Source organism: Myotis brandtii, unplaced genomic scaffold, assembly GCF_000412655.1.
Source record: "Myotis brandtii unplaced genomic scaffold, ASM41265v1 scaffold631, whole genome shotgun sequence".
NCBI classification, from domain to species: domain Eukaryota; kingdom Metazoa; phylum Chordata; class Mammalia; order Chiroptera; family Vespertilionidae; genus Myotis; species Myotis brandtii.
Genome location: NW_005370415.1, coordinates 76745 through 80836, shown reverse-complemented (window position 1 = coordinate 80836; position 4092 = coordinate 76745). Strand labels below are relative to the sequence as shown.

The window sequence follows — 4092 nt, the reverse complement described above, 5'->3', positions numbered from 1 at the left end:
GTTATAGAAACCCTCCTTCAAGGGATCTACTGTGACCATTACTGTAGCAAAAGTCCTACAAGTAAAGTACCTGCTTTGTGATCAAATGTCTTTGTTGTTGAATTCACAATCACATCTGCTGCTTCTTTAGCAATATCTCCAGTGGCCACCTGGAAGGTGATGGGGCCAATTTTCATTTCGTACACTCCTGAAGTGGGGCTAGTAACAGTCCCATACAAACCTGGGAAAAAAATGAGGTTAATAATCAAGTTAACAAAAGCAAGAATGACTTAAGTCTCATGCTCCTCACATGTGGCCCTCCCATACAGTACTTCTCTCCCTCTCCATCCCAAATCCCGTATCTCTGGCCTTTAATATGGTCCTGACCCTTAGCCCAAAGGACGGTCTGTTTCTGAAAAAGCATTAAAAAATACTAGTGCCCCGTGCACGGATTCGTGCACATTGAAAGGAAATTAATTAGAAGGTGGCTGGTGGGGTGGGACTGGGCGAGATGGGCTGGACATATCCTGGAGGCAACCTCCCAAGGTCCCTTACAGGCCGGCCGCACCTGGGGCAGCACTGTGACTTGAAGGGCATCTGCGGAGTGAGCAGGGTCCCTCCGGTAGGTGGGGTCCCTCAGCCTGCCCTGCGGGGAATGGGCGAAAACCAGCTCTCCCACATCCCCCAAGGGGTCCCAGATCTTGACAGGGCAGTTCTCGGGTGGCACACCCAGAATCTGGCTCCCTCCTCTCTGGTTCTGGGGTGCGTCACCTGAGAACCACCACTGACAAGTCAATGCAGCTTGGCAGCTCCTGCATTGAGTGTCTGCCCCCTAATGGTATTGTGTGTCATAGCTACCAGTCAGACAGTCAGATGGTCACTGAGCCTTTTACATATTTAGTTAAAACATATCAAATGTGGGCTTCTTGTGCTGGCCAAGATGAAGTCAGCCCATGAGAGCCTATCTCTCCAACTGATTACAACTAAAACAAGGGACAAATACAATATCTAGTAAGTGAGGACTAAAAAGTAAGCAACAGCAGGCAGATTGGGGAGGGGAGTCAAAACCTGAAGAGGCAACCTGTAAAGGGGGAAGTTTTGAAGTTTTCCTCCTTTCTCTCCCAGCTTTGACACAAGGGTGGCCCCAGATTTGGAACTGCACAATGAGCACAGGTAGCAAAACTCTCAGAGGATCCCTGTCTTTGTGACCAGAGGATTGAGAAAAGGGGGCCCTGTGAGCTGAAGAGTATGGCAGGAATCTTCCTTATTTTCCTTCTTTTTTTTTTTTGAGATCCAATTAAGCTTTATTTAGAAATTCGCACAGCTTCCATTGGAAAAATGGGGGTGTACATATACTTAATATTTTTTTGGAATCAAATATTACTTATCCTGATAGTCTTTTTTTTACATTATATACATTTTTTATTAATTAATTACATATTACAAATGTGTCCTTATCCCCCCATTATCTCCCTACCCTCCCAGTCCTGTCCTCACCCTCACCCCCTGTTGTCTGCGTCCATCTTTATGCTTATATGCATGCATACAAGTCCCATTTTTTTTAATCCAGGCCCTATCCCCAAGGTGACCCCAGTTGCAGAACTCCATAGTGGCACCACAGGGAGTTAAAGCTCTTAGAGTTCTGTATTTCTATCCAGAAGATCCAGGGAATAGGGCCCTTGTGGTCTGAAAAGTGTACATGGCTGTGTGTGGGAAAATCCCTGTTATTTTTTTCCCTCTCTTTCTCTCTTCCCACTTTGCCCAAGGTCAACCCTGATCACACAAAGTTATGCGGCAACAGAACAGGCAACTTAAACTCCAAGAGAACACTGTCTCTCTGGGGAGAGGCCTAGAAAACGGGCTCCTGCAAGCCAAGAGTGTGAGGGGAGTTCTGGTGAGTGGGTAGCTGGAGAAGGTGGACCCAAGTTCTGTGACAAACGGGAATAAATCCTAAGCCCACCCAGGAGCTGCACATGGGGGAGCCGTCCCAAGCAGCACAGCAAAGGCTCTGAGAACTGAAGTGACATGGGAACGCTGCCCATAGAAGGTGAGACAGGACTGTTAGGATAAACTTAACTGACTGACTGCCTGCTAAAACAATTACCATTTTCCAGGAGATTTTTAACAAGACCCAAGTGTCACAACATAAAAATAAAAACAACCAGCCTATTATCTAAAACTACTTGTCATACAAAGAACCAAGAAAATGTGAGCAGTTCTCAAGGGTAAAGATACTCAATATAGATGCTTATGTCAAGATGATCCAGATGTGGGACTTATCAAAGACTTTAAAGTATTTACTATAAGTATGCTCCCTGAGGTCAAAGTAAATATATTTGAATGAATGGAAATGATTTGGAATGAGTGGAAAAATAGGAGTCTCTGCAGAGAAATATAAATTATAAATTAAGAATCAAATGGACATTTTAGCACTTATAAATACAATATCTGAAATTTTAAAGATTCATTGGATAGACTCAGCAGTAGACAGAGAAATGAATCTGTGAACTTGGATGCAGATCAATAAAAAATATCCAATCTGAAAAACAGAGAAAAAAAGATTAAAAGGAAAAAAAGAACAGATCCTTAGGGACTGGCAGGACACCATCAAAAGGTCTAACATTCATGTTATTGGAGCCCCCAAAGGAGATGAGAGACGAGTGCATGAAAACTATTTGAATAAATGACTGAAAAATTCCCAAATTTGATGGAAGACATACATATTGAGATTCAAGAAGCCTCAGAAAACTCGAAGTAGGATAAAGCCAAGCATGTAACAGCAAATTTGACAGAGAAGAAGCATTTGGTTGGTATTGTCTCTTTAAATGTGTCTATTTCCAAAAACACAGGTCACATCATCCGTAGGAAATACTAGCCTCATCACTACTTAAAGCCCTCTGTACAGATTATCTAACTTGGATTGCTTACTCTTCCACTCAAGATTGTCAATCATGGCCAGTGTCTTGCATGCCCGGGTGTATGGAATATGATTTAATATCTCTTTTCTCACAAATAGATTTTTTTCATAAAAATCATCATTGCCATCTTTCACTTATCATTAAGTAGTCATTTAATAACTAGAAATAATTTCTTAATTTAGTATTTTTTCTGAACCCCAAAAAAGAAAAACAAAAAAAGAAACAAAGAAATTTAGGAAAAATGAAATGATATCTTTACTGAACCTTGTGTATTCGGAGTCTTGGCAATTTTGTCACTGATGAAATTTCCATTAGCTATTTTGTCAAATTCATCTGAAAATGCCTGGAAACACAAAGACAGTTTTGATTACTACAATCCTTAGTAGATAGACAAATTTGATTCATCACAGCTTATGATCATGCATGCACAAATATTGATGAGAGCACAATTCTCAAAGTATTGTTATTATCATTATATATTTTTAAAGCTATAAAAATACATATATTATTTCTACAAATGCATCCCATGAAAATTATAAAAATGGGAACAAAGATATAAATACAAAAATATTGATTAAAGTGCTTTTTATTAAAATCAAGAAGAAAATACAACAGTTTAAAATCCAATAAGGAAATTGTTAAATACATTTTAGTATATCCCTGTGTTAAAATATTTAGCAGCCATTAGGAATTGCATTTTCAAAGAGTAGTTAATGGAATAGGGAAATACTCACTTTACACTATTAAATGAAAGAAGGTTAACTTTAATTATATTATTATGACACCACTTTGTAAAGTACATATATATAGAAGAAGACTAGAATGAAATATGACTAAAATAATTTATGCATTTTGCATTATTCAAAGTTTCTACAATGAATATATATTTCTTTCATATTCGGTAAGAGCAAGTAAGTTGTCAGTTGTTAAAAATATAGTGCTAATAGAAAGACAATCACAAGAACACTTCAGTTTTTAACTTCTTAATTGTACCAAAAGAGGAATGGCTAGTGGAGTAGTGCATTTTGGAGCAAGAGACTGTATTTTAGGTTTAATGAACTTATGAGTTCCATTTCTTTGCCTGGTAGTGACACTCCAAAATCATCACTATTTTGTAAACAAGCAACAGATAATTTTGTTGGTAAAAAACAAAAAGTACCAAGTAACATCTTGGCTAAAAGGCTGATACAATAAA

General features: G+C 38.9%; 1 protein-coding gene across 1 annotated transcript in view; it reads right to left on the bottom strand.

Annotated features, from left to right (window-relative positions):
* LOC102261133 (poly [ADP-ribose] polymerase 14-like) overlaps positions 1-4092 on the bottom strand; it is a gene marked incomplete at its 3' end in the record, with an annotated part of 48309 nt that overhangs the window by 8573 nt on the left and 35644 nt on the right. The window contains 1 exon segment of the mRNA XM_014528376.1: positions 71-220. Within this exon segment, the coding sequence (XP_014383862.1) occupies positions 71-220 (150 nt within the window).